Source organism: Cajanus cajan, chromosome 11, assembly GCF_000230855.2.
Source record: "Cajanus cajan strain Asha chromosome 11, NIPB_CcT2T_4, whole genome shotgun sequence".
Classification (NCBI taxonomy): Eukaryota; Viridiplantae; Streptophyta; class Magnoliopsida; order Fabales; family Fabaceae; genus Cajanus; species Cajanus cajan.
The window spans coordinates 41,625,932-41,651,081 of record NC_138527.1 but is presented as its reverse complement, the minus strand read 5'-3'; the positions used below and the strand labels follow the sequence as shown (position 1 = coordinate 41,651,081).

The window sequence follows — 25,150 nt, the reverse complement described above, 5'->3', positions numbered from 1 at the left end:
ATTTGTCCACCTTAACAATAATAAGAAAAATAAATCAGCTCGTGAAGTTAAGAAAATAACAACTTAATTAATTATATAAATTGAGTCTACTAATTTGACCTCCCCCATAATGTGCTTCGCCCCATGTACACCCCCTCCCCCCCCCCCCCCCCCCAACCCTTTTCTTATTTTGTAAAGTTTAATGAAAAATAAGAACTAAAGACGATGATATTTAAAAAAGAAAAGATAGCCTTTTTTATTTTTCAAAAAGATGGGTATGATAAAGGCTTCTCGTGCATATGAGCCTTTATTGGAAAAAATTGCTTTAAATTAACAAAATTAAATTTTACGACGAAATACACGGACTAAGAAGGAAGTAGTGAAGCATCAGTGGTATTACTATTGATCGTGTGAAAGCGTCCTGAGAAATATTTAAATTAAAATTTAAAAAAAAAAAACTTGAACCACTAGATATTTTTTTACAAAGAAGTCAAAAAGGTGCAATACTGTACTGTACTTCATTCTCCTGTACATCTCTGAATATATTCACAGGGCAAGGCAAGGCTGGTGTTGCCTGAACCACGCTGAAATGAAGCATCCTTTTGAACTGTTGGATTTATCAAAAATTTAACATCCATTCCAGGTTCACATTAAAATGCTTCTGTCATAAACCAGATTCATGAGCCCAAAAAGCATCTGGATCCGGACAAAATAGAGAAAAATCTTGAATTTCTAAATTCGCTATGTGCCAATTCACAAAACGGGCCTGTACCGACTTGAATAGAAAAAGGATAATAGGCAAAAGCCAGCATTTATCATCTTCCCTGCAAGAGAATCTTATGTACTTAGACTTTAAAATAAAGAACACCAAGAAGTAGTTAACCAAAAATAAATAAATAAATACCAATAAGACCCATAGGCGAGTAAGCAACTAAAATTTATAATAAGCACAGAAAAATCATCAAAACCAGCTAAAATTAGTATAGCGGCATAGGGTTCCATTCTTAATAGTAACTGCCATAAAACAAATGGCATTATTCAGGGTGTTTCTTTCAGACTAATTGTCACACTTCCAGGGGATGGCACTTGTATCAGGTTTTGGTAAGACATTTGTAGGACATACCTCTTTGCTAGAGGCCTTTCCAGAACTCTAAATCGTTCTACCTTACATGATTGTCACATTAAGAATATTTTCACTTTGAATACATATAACCAAAAATCCTTTGCAAAACCAATCTCCTATATTAATGTTGAAAGATTGTACCTGGGATGAACTCCGTGGAAAGAGGCAGTACAATGATTAAGCAGAATTCAATTATGAAGTAAATCAGATGGGCTAACACTATAATCATGCCTCGTGGATATTATAATGTTATACTCAGAATTTGGGCAGGTTGAACTCAAACTTATCGTATTTTTAATTGATGTGAGATTTCAATACACCGCCTCACTCCAAATAACCACCCCCTTACACTTAGGAATAGACATCTAGAGTGTAGACAAATACAAGTAGCCAATAACATAACTAGGATAGACTCTCGTATCTTTCAAAAATTTAAGTTTAGAGCCTAACATAACCTCACAAAACTTGCTAATAAGATGAAGATTGCTCAAGTCTTAAAAGGACTACATTGGACATATCTTTAGTTGATGAGAGACCTCAACACATATTATTCTTTAGGGTTGATATTTTACTGTACTGTTACAGAAGTAAATTTAAACAGGTTTTAATACCAATTTGATCCCTATAATTTCATTAACTTTGCCTCCTATAGTTGAAGATATTCCCATTTTTGTCTTTATACATACTATTTTTTTAACTATTAATCTTTGTCATCTATTTATCATAGAGATTTAAAGTTTACAAAACTATAGAAACTAAAAGGAAACAAAAACAATATGAATAGGAACTAAAATAAAATGTTTTAACTATAAAAACTAAAAGACAAAGTTTATGAAACTATAGGGATAAAATGAGTATTTAAACCTTAAACAAAAAATGCAAGTTGTTTGTAATATAATATAATGCAATTATTGTTTGAGATATTGATGCAATTTAAAAGTTGACAACCTTACCTCTTTATATTACGTGTACTTGTCTCGTCAGGGTGGTGAAAGTGGGATAATGCATAATGAAGGAGACAACAAATAAAAGCCACTCCCTACACAAGTACATACACACACAAGTGTTAGATAAAAGCATCAAATATAGTTCAAATGGTTGCATAATTGTATGGATCTTAAAAAGTTAAAAATTCAATATGCCCAGAGTTCCATAACTGTTTTCCCTCAACCTGCAATAGTATGTTACAGGGCCTTGCAAATTCTGAAGTTCAAGGTAATTTTCTTGGCATTATAGGGCTCTACTAATCGGTTTCTGTAAGGGGCATCATTAATATTCAGATAGATCGGAGGCTTTAATGTTTTAGAAGCAAAATGTATCATGATTTCTAGTGTTAGTAAAAAATTGGGAAGAATTATTGTATTGGACATTGCATACAGACTAAACAAAATAAAAATAAAAAAATAAATCCTTATATCTCAAAATTAAATAATACTTTTCCACTGAATATAGTATTTTTCAAATAAAAAAGTGTTACTGTTTAAAACAATCCTCATTAGCAACTTTGATATATTTTAGCAAGGAAAAATGTTGTATCGTCCGAAAAGAGAAGCCGAAATTTCATCTGAATAATTAAAAAATTATTATTTTGTAATAAATTTATTAAAAAATAATAATTTTTTAATTATTCGGACGAAATTTCGGCTTCCATTTCGGACATTGTAGCAATGCTCTTTAGCAAGTCATTGCCTTTTAGTCACTAGAGCTTTTTGAAATGTTTTAACAGTATCTTTCAGTAATTACCTCTTTACAATATTTATTTATATAGCAGGTTGCTCACTACAAAGCCAATTGAGGTAGTATACAGTCAAAGGTTGAATAAGAAAATTTGAGAATTCCAGACTATTTTGGACGCTTGTACCTATTATACATTTATACTTGAAATTGAAATTTAGAATAACAACATTAAAGCTATGCATCATAAGCATGACAGGGCAATTTGCTGCAAGCAACTGATAATGAAATGCTTATTATAAAACTCAGTTTTTTAAGGTCCAATAAGCTCCGAATATATTATAATTGAAAGGCACGTTTGCCACTTATTTGTACAAGGAACAGTCATACTAGATGGTATCACAATATAGACAGAACTTACAATATTAGATAAAGAAGTAGCATTCCACAGTGCATATACTCGAGAAAGTGAAGCTTTTCTAGGTTCTTTACTGAATAATGCATTCAGACCGGCTGGAAATGGAGAAAGTAGAGAAAGAGGAAGAATTAGAAGAACTGAAAGAAAAGCTGCAAGAGATATCCAGTAGAACTGAAGCAACATGAGAAGAGTGACAGAGAGATCTGCTAAAAGCATCAAAGTAATCAGCAACTGTACAGTATCCTGAAACAAAGATGTCATGTATTAGACAATGTTCAATTTATAGTTATGGAAAGGTGAAGCACCTAAAATAATTTAGCTACCTGACGACCAACAGGTCTAGTGTTGCACAAGAGCAGAGAAAGTGGGAATAGAAAGTCCCTTTTAAAGTCCAATGATTTCAAGGTAGCATCATTTATTAGGCCACCATTAATTCCTCCAGTTATCCTTTTAAGAGATAATGAATTGCTCATGTATGGCCAACTATGCTGCAGCTGCTTAAGATTTTTTCTTCCATGTGCCACGTTTTTCCTGTCATAAGCAATATAAAAAAACTTTTTAAGCCTAATACACAAGGGAATAAAAACAAACTCTGTTAATCTTCATCTAGGAGGTATTAAAACAAACAATATCAAGGAACCATGAAACTTGAAGGCTAAAAGCAAAGAATTAGTAATGGTTTTGCACCGCCAACATGTCTCCTGGTAAGAGAATCTGCTAAGCGGCAACAAATAAGAACATCATACATTGTGCTGGATCTCAATATCAACTTAAGCACGGGAAGCAAGAATCAAATCCAAACACATTTGTATCATATCAAAGAAAAATACAAGCTAAGTTTCTAAGCTACTATGCAAGGACCCAAGAATAAACTTTTTGCAACTTCTTTCTAATCCATCAAATCTAATCAGATCAAAATTCTAAAACCAAGTATAATGAATTATCATCACTGTTATATAAGGAGTAGCAACAGTCATGAACAACATCAGGTTTAACTGTTTTTAACAATTACCTGTTCGGTTTAAGAATGTATTTTCTGTTTACTGATGATTACTAAAAAAAGTTTTTAGTTTGCATCATGTTTCCAAAGACTTGTACAAAAAAATGGTCAAAACCACAATATCAGTGAAAACAAGGTGATATATTAGTTATTATTAATAAAAACAGAAAATGAAAACAAAAATATATTTCCTTCAACTGATTTCCCATCATTTTGAATAGCACCAACTTCTTTCCAATAACATTTCCCAAGTGAAACCCATTAACCAACATTCATTTTGATATTATTTGGTTTCAATTGGCATTATCAATTCTCATCGGACAAAATAAAATTATTGTTCCCAATTCCTGCCATGTTAATAGGATTAATCAGAAGAAAACAAAGGCTATGGTCTATATGTATACAGCATTTGATCAGGATCATAAATTACCTCATAACTTCATCAGCACCTGCCCAAGTATCAGACTGGTGCAACTCAAGAAGTGAATAATCCCCAACTGCTACCACGATTCCAAGCTGATAGTAACCAGAAGCTGTTGCTTGGAACCATCCAAGCTCAATTTTAACTCCATGGAACTCAAGTTGTGGGTTTGCATGGCTATTTATCCAAACAACAACAGGACCAAGTGCAGTACGAATTGACCCATGCCTCACTGTCCGTAACTGAGCATTCAGTCCAGCTACCAAACGATTCCAAACAGTTGCTGGGACATGCTGCAGATATCATGTTTGGGGTTAGTATGTCAGCTACGTATAGAGAAAACATAATTGACTAAAATATTAACAACATTAACAAGCTGTCAAAAAAAATACAACAATAACAATTTAGATACCTGACCAAGGAGGTTGGTCAACAGTGTATCATTGTGAAGATTATAAGGTGCCATGTAACTCCCATCCCCACCAAAAATTATGCACATGGGAAATCTCTTCTGTATAATTGATACAATGTCTAATCGCTTCTCATCACCACCAAGGAAAAAATCAATGTATGCTACCATTAAATCTGGAGTTGCCCCAACCTGCATCATTTGTTTCTCAAATTAGAGAGATTAAAGAGAATGACACTGCATCATTTAACACTGGAAACCTCTGTTGAAAGGTCTTAGATTCTAATACAGGGAAGGGAAAACAGAAAAGTTGCAAATTGGACATGCATGTGTGCTATACTTTTATATAACATGTATAAATAAAATTAATACCGATGCTTATATCACATTATTTTGCTTTTGTGAGCAAATACAGAAATGAAATCTGATAAACATAAGAACATCTTCTGAACTATTATATAGCCATGTTGTAACTTGCCAGATGAATATAAAAGCACCTATTGCTTCTAGGAACTCTGAATAATCCCTGAGAAATAACCAAAAGAAAGCTTCCTGGTATTTACACTACTAATCAAAACACAATTCTTATGTCTAGGGAGCAAGGAATCTTATTTTAGAAGCTGAAACATTTTGTGATTACAATTAAGGGTGAGTACAATACATTAGCTCAAATTTCTATTATCGTGCTTCTATGGTGGTTGTACTCAGAACATATGCCATTCAGATGTTTTTATATAAATTTAGGAGTATTTTAATATTTTTATTTTTTCTTAATTCTCTATTGGTCAGGCCAAGTCTACAGCTATTATTTGGATAGGATTTTTATTCAGAAGTGTCTCTTAATTAAGTGGGGAACCCTAATTGTCTGCAAATCACCCTTATCCTGACACACTCCTAAGAAACCTTCAGGCTGCATATTTATTACTACTGATACCCATAGGAAAACCCTAAATGTGACATGTTTAAATCCTACGGCTACTGCTGTGCTGCCATACATCATCTTTCTAGTGACTTCTTATTAGAAGAATAATTATATTAACAAAAGTAACTAACTAGGAATTTATGAAAATTACTCCATCATGTTAAATGCTTTGCAAGTCAAACCTTCATCCCTTTGTACAAAGCACGTGACCGACAGGAGCGTAGACAAGAATGGTCATATTCAGACTTGACATATTCCTGAAGGCGGCTAATTTTGACCCTCCGCCGCCAATGCTTCCAGGACCAAGCACAAGGATATGCAACAACTGAAAGTATACTGTGCACTGATCCCTCCCACCAATCATATGCAGCGACTGAGTTGATTTCATCAATAAATCTATTAAAAGCATCCTCATACCTGCATCACAGTTGGATCAAATCTAACTCAATCATAATTATTATTAGAGTAGTAATATAAAGTTAGTCCTAAAAGTTTATGCTAAAAGGTGAAAACATAAATGGTCTTATCTTACATCTATATAAAATTTATATCTAACAATTATGATATATAGTCATATGATCTTAGATTAGAATGCTAACTGGGTTTCTTAATATGTGCAGATGCTTGATGTAGAATTTTTATTTACCTAGACGTTTTTTTACAATAGAAACTACTAATAGGAAAAAGAGAGAGAGAGAGAGAGAGAGAGAGAGAGAGAGAGAGAGAGAGATTTGATGGTAAATATAAAAAGTACAATATGATATGCTCAATCTAAATGGATACAGTTAACAAGTAGGTGTGATTTTCAGTTACACCAAAGATTGATGATTTCAATGAATCTAAATGGATACAATTGATAACTAGGTGTGATTTTCAGTTGCATCAAAGATCGATGATTTCAACCAATATAAATGGATAATGTTAACAAGTAGGTTTGTTTTTTCAGTAAAACTGGAGATTAATGATTTAAACTAAAATAGTTTCCAGTATTTATAGCACATAGCCTCACGTATAAGGCAAAATGACATCAGAATCCATGACATGAATGAATGAATATGTAGTTTCTCTTACACAATTTCAATTATAGCATGGGGAGGTGAGTAAGGAAGATGCCAGGGCTCTCTAAAAGTATTAGGACCCATAAAGTACATTCTATGTACATGGCTTTGAGTCTCTTCAGCTCTAGCTCCACGGACCTAGTTTTCAAACAACAAAACATAATGCATCAAAAGTTTCTGAGATAATGTGTTAAGGCTCAATTAATGCGGCAGAAAGAACTAATTAAACAGTGGAAAATTTCTTATCAGAATATACCTCAGAAAGCGAAAGAAGATACGGAAAACGGTGATGATTATGGTGTTCAATTGAACTTGAACTGTGATATGAACCAGAGCCGATCAATTTGATTCTTAAAGTACTAATTAGGACAGCCAAAAGCAATAAAATGAATGACAATACTACTGAAAATGGCCAGGGACCACCAAATGTATAAATGAGCTCCTCTAGAGGTGTATAACAATTGGGCATTCGATATTTGTCTGATATACATTGATATGGACAAGACCGTCTTGTAACACCCCCTGCAATGAAAAGAACCATCCTAAAAATTTGAGATAGACCGTAGTGTTAGGCATGTAAGGCAAAGTTATATCCTCAAAGGTACCTCGTTTATATATGAAATTTGCACGATTTGGAAGAAGATCAAGAGGACAAGGAATGCAAAGATGTTCATCAGAACCATCAACATCTTTGTAAGTACCAATAGGACATTCCTGTAAAATCACTTGCACAGTTTAATAAATCTTCAGAACTAAACATCCAGTGCAGGTACAAGAATTATTAGATTTGTGATAGAACTCGTTCAAAATCTAAAGGAAAGAATGAGTTTAATTGATGAACCCGAAATCCCAATTGTTATGCCAAAGTGGTAGAAACCTTAAGCTAAATGAATGATTTCCTTTGATATTTGAGAGGCCAGGACTCTCCCCAGTCCCCACTAAGAGTCTAATCCTTTCTCAAATGATAAGATGATCTATCTCTCCTTATAGGCATCTAGCCTTATTCAGACTATCTAACCAACTCAACAATGTAACTAACTAATGGGAAACTAGCCAAACTAACTGCTAATGGGGTTACCTAACAATTTGCAGAGTTTGGGATGCCCTACAGCATTCCTTGTTTACGTTGTTCTGTTTTGTTTCTCCTCAGCTCTTGAGAATTGAAAAAGCTCCTCTAAAACTCTTATTTCTAAAGTGTATGAGTAAGAGTGCATCGTCCATTAATTAAAATTAGAGTGTCTCATGAACTTATCGTCTTAACCCACTTTAAATTATACCTTCAAATTATCTAATATTCATTACCCCAAGGTACTTATCCACTTTTTAATAATACTTGTTTTTCCATCCAGACAAAGGAAACAAATTATGAAAAAGGCAAACAGCTTAAATGCAGTAATATTTTATATTACAAACAGATACCAACAAGACCAGAGAAGCCAGAAGCAGACATGTAAATTACTCCATCCTTCCCATTTCTTTAGTGGTTTAAGGTTAATGCACATAGATTAAGAATTAATATAAATATATGTGTATATATATATATATTTGGACAAGAAAGCGCTTATCTAATATCCCATCAATAAGATTAATACTAATATGCTCATTGGTTGCATAGCCCACACTCAAGTAAAAATAAGTGAGTAGTTGGTGGAAAGATAGGTACATATCTCCACCATTGAATGAGACGAAAAAAAGGAAAAGAAACTACGGGAACAAACCTCGCAGAAAATTCCATAAAGGCCTTTAGGGCATGCTTTCCCAGTTATGGTGCCCTCCTGTCCATGATGGCCATTATTGTCCCCAGCACCTCCACTGTTTAAAATCATGAAGAAAGAGATGCTGTTTCTCAGCAAAGTTTATTTAAAAAAAATATACATTATAATATTTTCACAATAGTGATGAATTTATTTACAATTATCTTTCAACCTTCAAGTTCCTTAAAAAAGAAAGCCCTCAATTTGGTCCTCCAAAAATTATGAGCTGCCACATTAGTCCTCTAACTACAGAAGTAGTATTTTGGCCCAAGAAAATGCAGTAATAATCTATTATGTTCCAATTCTAAAGCCATTAGCAGAGATATGATTATGCATACCTGTTATTCATGGTTCCACTAACACTTGCAACAGGAACATATTCTTCCTCCATACCAATTTTTGACCAATGGAAATGAATTCGACCTCCACCTCCACCACCACCACCAACAGGGCCACCATTGCCCCCAACAACAGACAAGGATGAATTCTCCAAGAGCCTAAGTTCTTGAAGGAAAAGAAGGACTGTTCCACCAGAACCTCCACCAAGACCCCCAACCAAAGAACCATCACTGCTTGCTATTGATTGGTTAAAGCTTTCACCATCAGCCCTCAAGGATCCATAAAGGTCAAGTCTCAAAAGTGGCCACTGAATGGATCCCATCACTAGCCAAAATTAAACAAAAAATTACAGTGATCAGAGAATATCATTAAAAAATAAATAGATGTTTCCCTTCATATAACAAATAGAGGCACAAACAGATATAGCATTTATAGTCATCTGCATCCATGTTGATAGCCAAAAATAAACTTGGGAGTATACTTTACATGAATGATGAAACATATAAAGTCAAAGGTGTTTAAAAAAATTACCAATCATCCCGCCTCCAACAACATGCCCATATGACTCATTAGGGCCATCAGTTCCACTACCCAATTCACATGGAAGAATAGCATTTCCATATTCACTACCACCAACACTCTCTCTCCCATTGAAATATCCAGATCCTCCTTTTCCACCATGTCCAGCACCACCACCAGCTCCATTAAAAAAGTTTCCCTTACCAATACCTTCAGTGCAACCTGAAAAAGATCCCTATCTAATCAAAATCTCAAAACTGTACAATTCTTTTGCGGTAATTAGCATTTTTACTAGCAAGGTAAACTTGGAACAGCAGAAAGTAGAAAAATCATTAAAAAAAAAGGTTTCTTAAACATTTTAATTACCTAATTCAGATGCAGTAATAATACCATCAGTATCGATAATCACAGTTCTTGCCCTGTGAATATGAATTATGCTTCCCTTCATAATGCCATTTACAAGAAGATCCTCAACACGACAAATCTGCAAAAACTCAGAAGAATCCACCAAATGGTCAACTTGAACAAAAATATTTTGTTCTTCTTAAGTACACCCAACCACTAAACAATGCCCAACAAAAGAAGTTGATTGAATTGGAAATGATGGTGGCAATGATAGAAATATGTTATTCTCCAATCTCATGTCATAACCACACATTAAAGATACACAAATATATGTACCAAATATAACATGAATAAAACCAATATTGAGTCAAATAGTTATGCCTACCAAAAAGAATTTATTTTTCAAAAAAATAGATAATTGCATTAAATGCAACAAAAGGAGGGTGGGGTAAAAATTGGTTCGAACTTAGTTCCCAGAAAAAAATTAGGTACCAAAAATAGGCAAGAGTTTCACTTTTTAAAATGAAATGCATCTAAAAATACCACCTTTCATATTACTTAACAAATCTTACTTGAAGTGAGAAGGAGAGAGTATAATTGACATGACAATCATCAGGTGGAGTTATCAAATCTATTGGGCATCTCTGTGTGTCACAGAGATGTTTTGTCACCCTACAAACATTAAATAAAAAAAATGGATTAAGTTTAGAGTTTCCAAGCAGGCCAAATGGAAATTTAGGTCAAGCAATACGACTAGAAAGCAGTCATACTCATACTTACGTGCCTCTACTAGCATCATCATCCAAAGGAGCTTGAAGTAAAGAACCTGGACCAACCTGTCACAAGAGGACCAATGTCACTTGAAATGAAGCACCCAAAATTTGAGAAACAGTGAGATATCACAAAGATATGATACAGATTTACTTGACTTTGTTCTTATTTATATCAGATTTTATTTGTATTTAATTATTTATGTAGATAGCATATTTTTAAGAGACATTTTCTACATTATGTAAATTCTAAGAGAGCATATTTTTAAGAGACCTTTTCTACATTATGTAAATTCTAAGATAGCATATTTGATTATTATTAATTCTCACCTTACAAGTTGATTTTGTGAGGTTAAGTTCTAAGATAAATTTTAAGATGACACCCTAGATCCATTATCAGGTCACCAATTTTTGTCTATGCTCTAGATGTCTATTCCTATGCATGAGGGGATGTTATTATTGGGCTATCTGCTACTTGTCCACACTTTAGATGTCTAGTCTAGGACGTGGCATGTCCCATGAGGGGGGTGTTCAAATTTCACATCAACTAAAGATATGGTCAATTTACTCCTTATAAGACTTGGACAGCCCTCACCTTTAAAGCCAGTTTTATGGGGTTAACTAAAGTTCTAAGCCCAAATTCTAAGATGGTATTACAATATATCCTAGATCCGTTCTTAGGACATTTGTATTTGTCTATGCTTTATGGGTCCATTCTTTGGTGTAAGAGGGTATTTTTGTTGGGTCATTCACATTTTTCCACAATCCAAATGTTCAATTCTAGGCATGAAGGGGTTGAGACCTCACACCACACCAACACCAGATATGGTTAATATAGTCCTTATAAAGCTTGAACAGTCCTCCCTTTATAAGTTAATTTTGAGGGGTTGAGTTAGAACCAAAGCATAAATTCTAAGATAACCAAATTGTAAACCAAAATCAGTTGAAGAATTAAAGCCTCAGAAAGAGAACAGCTATAGAACACATGCATTGCATGAAAAAACCAGTGTTCAAATTCATCTACACTGTATCTATGTAGATATTTGCTTCCACTCTGCCAGCAAAATGATCAAAAGAATATATTGTAAAATTTCATCTTAAAACCAATTGGCATCAAGTGAAGTTGCCCAATAGATACTCCCTCCGTTTTTTATTCATAATCGTTTCAGCATTATTTTTTTGTTTTTTTTCATTGTCACTTTTCTAAAATCAATGACTTATTAATTTTCTTTTTCATTTTTACCCTTGATAATTAATGTATGTTTACTGAACAATGTGTTTATTTATTTTTAATGTACTTATTTCTTCTCTAACCACCTAAAGGATATACCAGGAAAATAAGTAATATATACTTTGAAAAACTAAAATATCAATCATTTTCTTAATTCTTGTGCATAAACCTTAAACGTCAAACAAACAAAAAATGGAGGGAGTATATAAGTCACACCCCAAGAATTGAGGCAAGTAATGTGAGACTTCACAGCATATATTGCTTCAATCAACTATTTTGGTATTATCATCCCTGCATAAGGGAGTTCCCTAAAAATCATTTAAATCTCTTGTAACCACCTTAAAAATATAAAACTACAAAATTTCTTGTAAAGATAATTGCTTACAGTTACATTATAGAAGAGAGACAAAGATATTCTCTGGCCTTTGATTGCATCACCATCACCAGTCAATTGTAGCAGTCCTTGACCATATAAAGCCAGGTTTGTATTTGAACTAATGACAGAATTTTGCTGCAAAGGCAAGAAATCACAATCACAACGAAAACTCCAACCCACCAAGAACAAGATATGGTTCTATAACCAAGAATACTGCATAACTTTGAATAAAGAATAAAGGCTATTATACCCTTAAAACAGCCAGATTTCTCACTTCAAGTACTGAAGCAGTCACAACAGTACTTTCACCACCATCAATTTGGATTGTGGAGTTCCACATGAGTAACATTTTAACAGAAACTCTAAATGCACCAAAAACCTTCATATATTAAAGGTAAAATTGTTAAATTACAAGATGATTCTATAATTCAAAGAAATAGTAGTTCAAAATTAAGTGACATCTATATGGATCGAGCATGGAACTAAAATTATAACAGAAAAACACTGAGTCACAATCCAGTACCTTTATGATAGAATCACTCAATAAAAGCTCTTCTGCAACAAGCTCAAACTCAGAAATTGGATAGTCAGACAAACCAAAGATTAAGCTTCCTCCACTGTATACACTAATTTGGCCTCTTACCTTCATAATTAGAGAATTCAAACAAATATCAAACATTTGGCTTCAGTTCAACGGTTAAACGTTGCAATGATTAATAAAGAAAAATATAAAATATATCACTGAAATTGTTTTTGAAGACAAAAACAAAAAGTAATATTACAAGAAATAAACTTCAGGCAACATCTATTTATTTTTATCCTTCCTGCAAGAAGACTTCATTGCTATAAAGATAGGCACTTGCATATATGACAGTATGAGAACCCCCCTTGTAGTGCATGCATTTACAATTTGTAAGAGTAATTTGTTAAACATGAATGTCATGATGTGCTCATAATATGAAACATTCAGAAAATTTAAGCAGGATCCAGCTCATATCAAGTGGCTAACAAGGAATGTGAGTAACCTGTATGCATAAGTAAGATTGCTCAAATTGGAAGATATGTTTCTGATAGAGGTATATGATATCAGGAAGATGGCTATCAGCAAAGGAGGTTTAAAAGAAGAGATATAACACCTATGTCTACATTACCATCATAACAAGATGTGGGGAAATATATGTAACTTCCAAATACTTTATAGTCAAATTCAAATGTAATGCATTAAAACAGAAATAGAATGAATAATTAACTTCCTAGACTTCAAGCCCAAAAAAGAGGGGAGCAGTATACATAATATATGATTGTATAGAGACAAAAACATGAACATGAGCTTTCCAGCTAATTCATAATTTCATATATCCTTCTCACATCAGTTGGGAGTAATTAAATGGGAAACAGGACACAAGTATTACATGCTGAAATAGTGCCATTAATATCATTATTAAAGGCAACAAAAAAGTAAAAAGGTAACACTTAAAAAGACTATTTCCTAGGTACTTAGCTGGCTGGATGTTTATACAGCTTATGATTACAAAACAGAATTTTCTGAATTGCTTGATTAAACAAAACTCAGCAGGCTGGGTATAAATACAGTTTATGATTACAAGATAATAAAAATACTACTTCCTAGGTACATGAATGATATAGCCTACTTACAAGAATCCACTATTTCCTGGGAATATGAATGATACAAGGAACTAGGAAAATAATTACAACAATTAGTGCTACCAAAAGAAGACTTTCGTAAACAGATAATGGATTCTATAAATGTCCGAACAATAAAATGCTTCAGCAGATCAAACTGTTATGAAGGTAGTTCTCTATCATATAAAGAATTTTCTGAAACATATGTAATATAAAAGAAGAAAAAAAAGTTATAAAATGGTGAGCCCATGATCATGTGTTTGTTGGTATAGTACATAATGTGTATAATTTGCTACCTGAACTCTCGACCACACAAGCGGAACCAAAACTTTTGCATTATTTTCCACATAAACATTTGACCATAAAGGGCTGGTTGAGAAGTCAAGCAAAGGAGTCTCTGTTTCTGTTGTGACATTGTCATTGCTAACTTTCAAACTTAGTAAATGTGCATTGAAATATGTGCCAGCTGCTCCAGAATTTCCAGGACAGCCAATACTCAAACCTCCTGTCACAACAAATGCATGTATAGCATATAAGCTCCTTCATGCAATCCAGATTAAAAAAGGCACCCTTGTATGTTACTTGATTTGGAAAGAATGAAGATACAACTACAACAATGTCAACCAACTTTTTTTAATTAAAAGAAGAATCTAAGATCATCAAATGCATAGTCTCAACACCACCAAAAAAGTTTAGACTGCAATAAAAAAATGTTAGCATCCTACATTACTAGGGAATTGAGACCAAAAGTAGTTAATAAACATCTTTTCCCCTTAACTCATCGTGAGGCCCCCAAAGATGCCAAGCAAATATTACCTCCAACACAATGAGCCTAAAATGCAGCAGACTTGAAGTTGGAACAGAAGCCAATCAAATAAAAATGAAGTTTAATCAGAAATAATAATGGATAGATTCCAGAATCTAAATCAGGTGAACAACCTTTCAGAAAAACTTCAAAATTCCATGAAAAACCTGAAGTTGAGAGATTTTGTTGCTGAATTGGTTCTGGACACCATCCTTAAAAGTAATAACTTAAACAGGACAAGTTTCTTGATTAAAAGTGAATGTTTTCCTTTTCAATGATGCACATATCACACTGTAGCCTGTAGGTATGTTAGTATTATACAACTCTCTTTTCCTTTTTCCTCTATAGAAGAAGGTATCACATCCTTACCTATGCTCATTTTTAAATATGAGTTAATTATCTATACACTGTCAGTGTAAAGTTTTTTTACACTAGCAACTAATCATATCTTTTAATAGTGACATGTCAGTTGCTTATTTAATGAAATAATAATAAAATAAGCAACTTTAAAATATATGATTGGTTGCCAGTGTAAAAAACTTTACACTGGCAGTATAGGGATGATTAACTGTTTAAATATAAAAAATGGTTTTTTGCCTATGCTCAAATTGAAAGCTGAACGTTTATTTGTTCAGAATACGATATTTTTTCATTTTTTGGGTATTCTGATTCGTTTAGATTAAGCTTAACACCCTTACAGTAGAAAAAAAGATCAAGGAGTCATCATTGGCTTAACTACCAATGTAATGGAGTGTATTAGAACTAACCGTGAACAGTAATGTTTAAATCTTCTTGTATGCTGTAACAATCAAGTGATATTCTTCCTCCACCTCCTCCACCCCATCCTGTCCCACCAGCAGCACTGATGGTACCATATCCCTTCCTACACTCAACAAGAAAAAAATAAAGTTGAAAAGAAAAGTTACAAACACAATTCACTAGATAACACGTATTAGTTCCCTACAAAACCTTCAATATAGACAAGGCACTTTTAAAAACTATAAACAACTCAAAAACCTTCAAGAAACACATTTCCAAAAGCCTCTGCATTCTTCAAAGAGCAAATGAATACTACCATGCAATTTAAATGACAGTGGGCCAAATGCCTAAGAAGATCCATGTAAAGAGAATATTGGACAATATGTCATCATCAATAAAAAATAATAAACACACACACACACACACAATTCTCTGCCAGTAATATCATCAAAAAACTTACAAATGTCAGCTAATTGTCTCCAGTCTCAACATCTAAATTTCAAAACCATTTAATGTGTGATAAAACTTTTAGTTATATGGTTAATAGAAGTGGCTTAATATGCCAAAAAACAAAACTGCATTTCACTCTTCAATTAATAGCTACAGGCACCCTTAACAGTCAATTAACAGCCATCATATGAAAAACAGGTATAAGTTCAGACTAACAAGTAATTCATACTCACAGCTTTAAAGCATGAACCAATATACTTCCACCAGAACCACCTCCGCCATCAGACCCTCCATCTCCTCCTTCTGCAGTAATTGATCCATTTACATATAAAGTGTCCTTCACTAGAAGCTTAACACGCCCCCCACCATTCCCTCCGTATTTCTTGATAGTAGATTTTCCACCACCCTTGCTCCCATAACTCCATGGTTCAGACAATGTAGACCAAGCATAAACATCACCACCCCAGTTTGTCTTGTTATTTTTTAAACATGATGCACCACGCCCACCATGCCCTCCACCAGCTCCATCGTTGCCAACAGGTGTGCCACTAGTTTGGGAAGGTGGTGATCCACCCAAAGATGATGAGTCTATATAAGAATTGTATCCCATTGTCAGATTGGCTGCAGATAGAACCACAGAACCAGCAACAATAGATGCATTTTGACCAAGCTTAATGTTGCCAGACACATTGACTGTTATCATGCACCCTTCCACGGGACATAAGAGTGAAACATCAGAGAGTATCTCCAGGTTTCCAACACCATAAATGTGAATATCAGATTTTAAATAATGAGTTGAGCTTAGCAAGCACGTGGTATTAAAAGATCCTACACCTTCCAAGTCCTCACAAGAAACTGACTCATTCAATAGGAATGATGAAGTTGATGTTTCAACAAATGCAGAATCATGGAGTTGAGAACCAACTCCCACAAGTGACCCAGAATAACCCAGCCAGTTTTCTAAGCCAGTACTCGTATTCAAGTGATGTCCTGAACTAAGAGAAATACAAGATACATGAAGATATCCTAAAAGAATGCAGCACCAGAGGTTCCAATGCATTACCACAAAGTGCATCACCACCTATGCCAAGTATATTCAGTAGAAATCAGAATAAATGTAAAGTTTCAATCAGCTCAGCTGAAATTATCAATAAATTTATTTCTCAACGCTACCTCCATAGAGACTGGTCCTCGAGGAAGCCACTTTTATACATTTATTCTGCAACTAAAATACAAAGAAAATATCAATAAATAATGAAAACAGGAAGATAGAGTACTTTAACTTTTATACTTTTACATACATCATAGCTTAAATTAGGGATTACTTATTAAGCTCTATCTACATACAGAAGCCAAGTATCATGAAGCAGCTAAAGTGGTATATAGAAGCTAGTAAAAGTAGTTAGATTCTTAATGTTCACAAAGGAAATTATATTATACTTCAGAAATTTCACTGAGAAACTTTTCCAACAAAGAAATTTGCTAGCAATCCATGGAATTAAATATCTAATGAAAAATGATAAACGGTATCACTGCACTCAAGCCTCATAAGAGTATGTGCAGGCCAATTATATTATTTAAGGCACACAAAGACACATAGGGAAAGAGAGAGACAGAGGTTGAAAAGTTGCCCTAAGATGCATAAAATGCAAAATAGTAGTATGGATACACATATCCACAACAATATCATAATGTTGAATGACTAAAATCTAAATTAACCACCGTAGTCATTGTAAATTCTTGAACACCTTATCTCAAGCTGGAAGATTTTGATCCCAAAAATGGCGACTTGTCAACTTAAACTATAGCATAGGTGCCACATATCTCAACCTAATAATGACTCTTGCTGCCAGTCTGTCATGTATGGTTAAATCTATCAATAACCTTATTTTTTTCACAAAAGCTCACATAAGATTATCTACATCACAACATATATATGTGCAATGAATTACTTCATATTGCATTATTCCAGCAAGAAAAATATGTTTCCATGTATGAACAACACAGTCAGTCATCAACGTTAATTAGAATAAAACACACTACACAAAGATTTTACAAGAGGCTCTACACTTTGTTAACATCTGATAAGGCGTTTAATTTCTATAAAAAAAAATACAAAAGTGAACATCATCAGCAACATGTTTGTAGTAAATCCTTTTGTTACATAACAAGCATGCATGTTCTGTTCTGACAACCTTGCGTCTCATTTTTCAAGCCATAAATACTTCACCAGTGCCACAATAATATTTTCTTAACTTGCACACTTTCCTTTACTCCCCAATCCTAACAATTCCAACGAATTACGCATAATTCACACTTCACAGTCCCCTACACCGCTTTCAATCAACGCAGTGAAATTCAACTGCACTGATCACACTACCGCAACTCGATCGCGAATCCATTCACAAAATGCGAAACAAAAAAAAAATACAAGCTCCGAAACAACTTCTCACGCAATGCTATCGGAAGAAATTAAAAAGGAAAAAAAGCGTAAAACCTACTAATGATTAATGAATTGAAGAAGGAGGCGAAAATTAAAAGGCATAGGTGTGAGAAAGAGAAAGGAGAAGAGGAAAATGGTGGAAGCGGTAGAGTGGAAAATGGAGTGAAGTAACTAACCGAAGAGTAGAGAGTGAAAAATGCGCTGAATCTTTGGGAGGTGTTGGTCTAAGTCATAAGAAGCAACTGTGCATCGCTTTATTTTCTTTTGCTTTTATATTTACTTTGCTTAATAATAATTAACAATGGAAGCTGGCTGGCAATAGAATAAATAAATAAATAAATAAAAATAGAAATGAGTTTGGAGTCTGTCTGTACTACGACTCCAACCTACGTTTGTAATTGTGTGTGTAGCTGGATTCTGACCTCTGATCAAAAGATTCACGCGAGTTTTTCTGAATCATTCCACCTCTCTCTCCATCTACCCTCCTTTTTCTTCTTATTTTCCATATTACCCCTTTTTCGCTTTACTATCTTTTTTCTTGGAAACCACACCTTCTATTTTTAAAACAAAAGTCTCTTTGGTTTGAATCCATAAGAATAAAGCTTTTACTGCCATTCAGTATTTCATCTATTATATATCTATCCATAAGTTAGCTGATTTAAACATTAAGATTAAATTCTATTATTATTTCACCTATGGAATCGAATTCACGGTTGTTTCCCGTTTCCGTGTTGAAGCTGGCTTTGGTTTGGTCATTGGACAGACATGTCTTTCACAAAATAAGAAAATATCATCCGTTGCATTCAACACTTGTTTTTATTTAATTGGTAAAATTCACTTTCAGGTGTAAATTGTACATCAAAGATCAATCTATCTTAAAAGTGTCACTAAAGTGACTTATATTATCGTTTATGATCTTTTTATTAAAAAAAAGAAAAAAACGTTTATGGTCCCAAAAAAGTTCATCCAATAGAATCCAATAGTCACGTCGGTGAAAGAAATTATTGATAACGAAGCTTCCGAAATAAAAATGGCGGTCAGTTTTTTCGGTAGATTTTAAATTATATATGTTAACTCCTACATTTTTTTAATTATATATATTAGTACAAAGAATCAAGCACCAAAAGTGAGCTTCTACATTTTTAAGTTTAACTGCACGTTATTAACAAAATGAAAGACGAAAAATAATTATTATAACTTTGATTGTTGTTTAGCAACAATTTTTTTGGGCACTTGATTTAGCTTTTCTTTGCGTTTATTTTCGTTCCAATGCACCAAAGAAGTGTAACACGAGAGCTTTCAACAATGATGCAGCACATGAATCCAAAAGAAATGGAGGTGAAATCTTTAAATAATGTTTTTGAATTATGAATAAAAAATATTATTGAAGAGAGAAATGTATTAAAATGATTCAAAAAATTACAAAATTAAACATTGATAAAGTTGATAAATATTTTGTACAGATAAATAAATACAAAAAGGAAACATAATATTTAACTTGAAAAAGTCTTGTTCTTAGAAAAATAAATCTTTCACTTAAAAGTAAGTTCTTTTTTTATTTTGTTCAAAAATTGTGTTTGTTCTTTTTTAACTTTCAATAAGGAAAAAATGTAACAACCTGCCTAGTCGCTTCACAACATACAACACCACGCAAAATAGAGCATACATATATAAAATAGAATATATACACATATGTCTAGCCTGGAGCTAAAAAAGAAATCAATATACAAAATATAGCCAAATTGCTACACTAAGTAGCCAAAACATTAAAATATCAAAAGCATCAACTTCATCTGTCAGCTGTACACCTGCCTCAACACACCAACTTATCCATACTCTGCTCTCATACATAGTAAGATCATTGCAATCCAAACCACATGGAAACAACAAGGGTAAGCTAGTGAAAAGAATCGGCATATATATATATATATATATATATATATATATATATATAATTACAGAAATTATAAACAGCTACAGCTTATCAGCACATTATTGAGTTTAGCAAGATCAGCATATAACACATCAATATACAGCTCACATTATTCAGCAAAATCAATATTAAACAAACAATGCGTCGTCACGCATATCAGCTCAGAGATCTCCTACAACAGCTCAGCCTTACGGCCTACAACAGCTCAGTCTTACGACCTATAATAGTTTATATCATCATGCAGCACAGCATAACATAACAGCATTAACAGCATACAGCATACGGCACAGCTCAACTTTTACAACAATACAGCTCAAACATCATAATTCAGCATGAACATCTCACGGCACAGCACAATCATTACTCAGCTCAACAACATTCACCATTAACAGCTTAAATCAGCATATATCAACATATATCAGCATATAAAGAAAGTACATGTTCGCGCCCGGCGCATTCATGGTTGCGCCCGGCGTGGCTCAACCAAAGAGTTCCAAGGCTCAAACGTGTCCGGCGCAAATCCAATTGCGCCCAGCAGGCTAAGAGGTAGAGACTCCAAGGAACTTCACATGCCCGGCGTGCCAAACCCGCGCTCGGCGTAGGGAAGGCAGAGACTTCCCCAAGGTCTCACACCCGACGCAATACCAATTATGCTCGGCGCCACCCCTAGCAGAGACTCCCAAGGAGTTTCCACGCCCGGCGAGACATAGTCACGCCCGGCGCCACACCAGAACCCCAAAAAGGTGAGTCTCTGACTGATCTCGCACCCAGCGCAGTCCAAGCACGCCCAGCGTGAGCCATCCAGGGGCTTCCATTCTCAAGCTTGCCCAGCGCACACAACCTTGCACCCGGCGGGTTTGTCCAATAGAGCCCTCTAATGGTCACGCGCCCAGTGCCAAGAACTAGGCCCGGCGTGCTACCAAGCAACAACTCTCCAAGTTTGAAAATTTTCCCCCAAACCTGCAAAAATCCAACAGCCCAAACACATACAAACCATCCAAAGAACCACATTTTCATCCAACAACATGAAAACCAAATCATTTCCAGCATGCAATCATAAACATAGAAAAACCCCAAATTTTCACCATACCCCGAAACCCCGAAAAATGGATTTTCATCAAAACAGCTCATCAATCTTCTGAAAATCAACCACACCTGAGTTTTTGAACTCATTTCCAACCAATTCAACCAAAAACCTAGCTTCCCTTACCTCGACGGAGAAGAGAAAGGATGTATGCGCCTCAGCAAGCTCCAACACCACTACTCAACACCTTGAGAGAGCAAGGAATAGAAGAAAATCAGAAGAGAGAATGGGGAAAAGTAAGTCAACGGGAGAGGAAGAGAATATGAGAGAATGCAAGTAAGGGAGAGGAGAAAAAAGAGAAAAGGGTTGCGGGGGTCTCACAAAAAAATACAAAAATAAGTGAAAAATATTGCATAAAAAAATAATAATAATGATAATATAAATCAGGATTCATCAAAGTGTTATTAAAAAATGCTTAACATTCTGTTTATTTTTAGGATTTAATTTAGTTTTATTATTTTTAAAAGATTCAATTTGACCTTTTAATTTTTTAAAAAAATGTTTATTATCTTTTTATCCAAATTAATATTAACGACTTTAATAAAATTCAATAAAATAACAACATTTAACATTTTTTTAAATATAGATGACTAAATTGAATATTTTAAATGATTTAAGTTGAACATCTAATTTTTAAACGATATTTAATATTATCTTTCCATGAATTTTATTAACACCGCTAATGTGATTTTAGACGAAAGAATAACATTGTATATTTTTTCTTTAAAATCAAATAATCAAATTGAATCATTTAAAAATAATATAATTAAATTGAATATTAAAAATAAATATAAGAACTAAGAATATAATTTAAATAATTAATTAATATCACTTGAGATATATTTGTATATGAAAATTTAATTATTATGATAAAAGAATATAATTTAAAATAGTTAATATATATTCGGTCAAAATAAAGTTAATTTAATTCTGAAAATAATATTTTTTTGTTAAACATATTTTTCATCTATAAATATGTAAAAGCTCATTTCTATTCCTCCATTTTTTAAAATCGTCAGCTATTAGTACTCATTTTATTGTGTCAAAGTTTAATTATATCACCAATTTCATTAATTCAATATTTAACATTTACGGGCTTTTTTTTTAAATTAAGACTTAAGTAGGGTTAGAGTATATGATGATGTGTCTGTGTGACTAGACATCATCATTAAATTGAATTCGAGTTAGTGATAAGAATGAACTTTGACACATTATAACAAAAAGAGAACTAAAATTTGACGTTTAAATATGAAAAACTAAAATTAAACTTTTAGAAATTTATGAGAAAAAAATGTTTAACTTTTTTTATTAATAAAATAATATTATAAGCAGAATAATAAGAATTGAACCTCAGCACAATTCCACCACCAAGTCGCAGTAATTTATAATCAATTTTATTGATATTAAACTTAATGTATACATAATAATTGATCAAATTAACTTATTTTTACTAATGTAATGCTGTAAAATATTTCTTTAATTCTTTAAATATTTCATCAATTATGGTATATTGTATTGTTTCTGTTTCTTATTTACAATTAGTATTTTAATTTATTTTGAGTATTTAGTACTATAAAAATAATATTTTAAAGGTAATTGTGATTAAAAATTACAATACATTATAATTCAGCATATAAAATAATATGTCCGTAATACATGTTGATCGATATATATATATGAAGTCTATTAAATTAAGACAACCTTAACCAAGCGCCTAAATAAATTGGCGTAAAATTATTTATTTTAACTAACAGTTTTGAGTTTAAATAGTTTGTACGTACCGTATATGAAAAGAAAACGTTTCCGGTCATAATTGTAGAACCTTTATATATATAATATATCACATGAGAATTGAGAATAAATATTTTTCATGAATGTATGAAGAGAAATTGCAATCATAAACTAAAATTTTATTTTAAATCATCTTAAAATATGAAGAAATATTGAATAATGATCCTTAAAAATATTTTTATTTAAAAGATTATTATTCTAATTTATATATAGAATAATTTTTAATAATAGGACATTATTAACATTATGTAATTTTTTATTTAATATACAGTAGTACAAAAATAATATTTAATATAAAATATTAAAATATAATAAAGTACTATTTAATTAATGTTGATCAGGGATGACAAAACAGGTCGGTTTGATCTGTATTAAAAGCATTAAAAGTATCGTAATTAGATATGGTAAAACATGTCGGTTTGATCTATTTAGACTCGATTTGTTATTAGTTTACCAAAAATGGATCGAGCTAGGCCGACTCGTCAAAAGAAAACAGGTCATAAGTTCTAGTTTGCCTCGTGAATCAGTAAAAAAAAAAGGAAAAAATCATATATTTATTTTTTAAGTTGCTTTTCTAACATGTTTTTTTTACCAATATCTAAAAGACATACATAAATTAGTATACCTAAATGATAAATAAAAAAATACCAAATTACATATAATAAAATAAATTAAATGCACAATAAAATTGTATAATAAATCATAGATTATATATAAAATAAATATGAAGTAATTTTCTTTAAAAAAATATATGAAGTAATTTACTTAAATTTATATTAAAAATAATAAATAAACAAAAAAAATGTTGGCGAGCTACAAATTAAAATATTTGATCCTATTCACCAATTTTTGATGGACTAACGCACTAGTCCATGAGTTGTGACTCGTTTTATCACACCTACTAATAATATATAATTTTATCATATTAGTCTCTAAAAATTAAATAAGTTATTGAAAATGCATCCACCTATTACATTGATCCAAAATTATAAATAAATAAAAAATGAATGAGAGGTAAGTAATTTTTTTTTTGTCTAATCACAAAGATTTATAATCTACTAAATCAGAGACTAACCTCACTTTTTATTCTATAAAATCGTTAATTCAAGTATGAGAGTAATAATATTAACACGTGTTATTAAAAAATATATATATTAATATATGTTGAGATTTTGATAACTTGTTCAAAATTTGCTTAGTTTCAAGAACTAGTATATGTGGCATTTGTTATATATCTGCGTGTGCGTTTCATACATGTGAATCAACCAACACAAGATGGTTATAGTTTAATAAGTAATATAAAGTTTGAATTTTTACATGAAATTTCGTAAAATACTGGTGGGGAGAAATTGTTACTCATTATAATAATGCTTAATCCAATCAAGTTTCTCTCTTATAAAAAAGATCCTTGTAATCTATTAAATGAAGTTACTACTCGATGTTTGTTCAGTTCTCAGATAGAAAGCTATGTTCAATGAAAAGAATAGAAAAAATTCCATCTCAATATGGTGTTTTGAAATGTAAAATTTTCCATTTGTTTTGGAAACGTAACCTGATGACTAACTACTACTTGCATTGCATACGTGCCTACACGTGCATGTAGGACAGCAGCATGAGTGCTGAAATGAGATTTAATAATAAAAATATAATAATTATTTGTCTATTTTGTGGAAACACGATGGAAAAGGATGTGGAAGACAAATAGTCTCACGCTCTCTCAGAGACTCACAGTTTCACGCGTTGTGTTGCGTGTTTTAGTAACTGAATGAGACTATAATTTTATTTAATTAACTATTGATGGTTATTTGTTTTGACAAGCTCTTTAAGAAAATCCCAACTACTTCTCTTTTTCTTTTCACATTTATTTTATTCCTTTGGCGCCGCTACGTGTATGTTTTTTCAA

At 32.7% G+C, this 25,150-nt stretch overlaps 1 protein-coding gene across 5 annotated transcripts; it reads right to left on the bottom strand.

The window, feature by feature from the left end:
- Nucleotides 1–356: 356 nt before the first annotated feature.
- LOC109800778 (MraZ) lies at nucleotides 357–18,791 on the bottom strand. Of its 5 annotated transcripts, none has more exons than XM_020361650.3 (24): nucleotides 18,616–18,791; nucleotides 17,170–17,221; nucleotides 16,230–17,077; nucleotides 15,555–15,670; nucleotides 14,279–14,487; nucleotides 12,862–12,981; nucleotides 12,589–12,717; nucleotides 12,354–12,473; nucleotides 10,742–10,797; nucleotides 10,534–10,633; nucleotides 9,983–10,100; nucleotides 9,629–9,838; nucleotides 9,097–9,421; nucleotides 8,723–8,816; nucleotides 7,610–7,718; nucleotides 7,261–7,526; nucleotides 7,018–7,142; nucleotides 6,129–6,363; nucleotides 5,028–5,216; nucleotides 4,625–4,908; nucleotides 3,518–3,725; nucleotides 3,198–3,437; nucleotides 2,056–2,141; nucleotides 357–803 (listed from the first exon to the last, which is right to left on the bottom strand). In XM_020361650.3, exons 2-24 carry the CDS (start codon nucleotides 17,173–17,175, stop codon nucleotides 644–646), a joined length of 4,353 nt encoding a protein of 1,450 aa, XP_020217239.1. In that variant the 5' UTR covers nucleotides 17,176–17,221; nucleotides 18,616–18,791; the 3' UTR covers nucleotides 357–643. The 5 variants fall into 5 exon arrangements, with proteins under 5 accessions (XP_020217239.1, XP_020217236.1, XP_020217235.1 ...); XM_020361647.3 differs by having other exon boundaries at nucleotides 12,348–12,473; nucleotides 18,498–18,790; XM_020361646.3 differs by having other exon boundaries at nucleotides 12,348–12,473; nucleotides 18,616–18,790.
- Nucleotides 18,792–25,150: the final 6,359 nt, after the last annotated feature.